The following is a 1,059-nucleotide window of genomic DNA, read 5'->3' as shown; positions in this document are numbered from 1 at the left end:
AACCTTAGGGTCACTCAGTTCCTTGTCGACCTTTTCTCGTAGGTAGTCGGAGTTGAGACCATCGTAGAGACGACGTTTGAGGATGTACTCGTACGTACGAATACCCATGAAGTGAAGTTCGGTGACAATAGACTCGAGCCTCTTGACATACCTAGCGAGAGACTCAGAGTTACCTTGACGACAAGTAACGAACTTGACTTCAGCTTTCGCAATAGCATCATCATTGTCATAGAGCTTGCGAATAGTAGAGCATAGCCGATCGAGGTGTTTCTCATAGTCGACATAACATCTAGTAGGCGGTTCAGTACCCTTGATAAGTTTGGCCCAGATAGACTTCTCCATATTCTGCTTGGCCCATAGATATTTAGTAACAGCATCATGGCCTTCTAGAGCAGACAAAATTTCACGGACGAAGGTAGAACCGCTTCTATCATCGTCCTCACCCAAGAACTTAGAGGTCGACGACGACTTAGTCGCAATGTTAGAGGCAACATCATAGTCCTTCATGGAGATCTTCGATTTGCACGGCTTAGACTTACAACCTGGGCACCTAGATCGATAGGAAGGTACCGCACGCTCAGCTGGGACATAGAACCGACCATTAGTAACGCCATTCCGATAACAAAGTCCATAAAGAGATCGAGAAGAGTTGCTCGATTTCTTAGAGGCAGGATGGCTTCCTTCGCTGTCGGACGAAGACAACAATGATGAGCGCCTAGAGTGCGAAGAAGATCTTGAAGTACTAGAACCACTCGAGCTAGGAGAAGAGGGAGGTGACTTTGACAGATGTCGCCTATGATGATGTCGAGGACGGTCAGCACGTCTCCGAGAAAGATTAGAACTCCTACCGGTAGAGTTGTGATCTTGTGGACTATGCTTACGTAGATGGCGAGAAGATCGCCTATCAGAGGCACTGTGCCTAGATGACTGTCCTACAACAGGACTAGGTTCTTGACGTCGGTGGTGATGTTCACGTCTAGATGACTTGGTACACCTCGAAGATCGATCGGCCAGAACCATTAGAGCGATGTGGATCTTGAGGCTCATAACCCGAGTGCT

The 1,059-nt window shown here is 47.7% G+C and overlaps 1 protein-coding gene across 1 annotated transcript; it reads right to left on the bottom strand.

Annotated features, from left to right (window-relative positions):
- Positions 1-151: 151 nt before the first annotated feature.
- Positions 152-507, bottom strand: Pmar_PMAR007732 (hypothetical protein; the record flags this gene model as incomplete). Its single annotated transcript, XM_002787160.1, has 1 exon — positions 152-507. A coding segment is annotated over one exon (356 nt), but the record flags the coding sequence as incomplete, so codon positions are not given.
- Positions 508-1,059: the final 552 nt, after the last annotated feature.

Source organism: Perkinsus marinus (assembly GCF_000006405.1).
Source record: "Perkinsus marinus ATCC 50983 genomic scaffold scf_1104296930220, whole genome shotgun sequence".
Taxonomy (NCBI): Eukaryota; Perkinsozoa; order Perkinsida; family Perkinsidae; genus Perkinsus; species Perkinsus marinus.
Note: the sequence above shows the minus strand (reverse complement) of the source record. Positions and strands in the feature narration are given on the sequence as shown.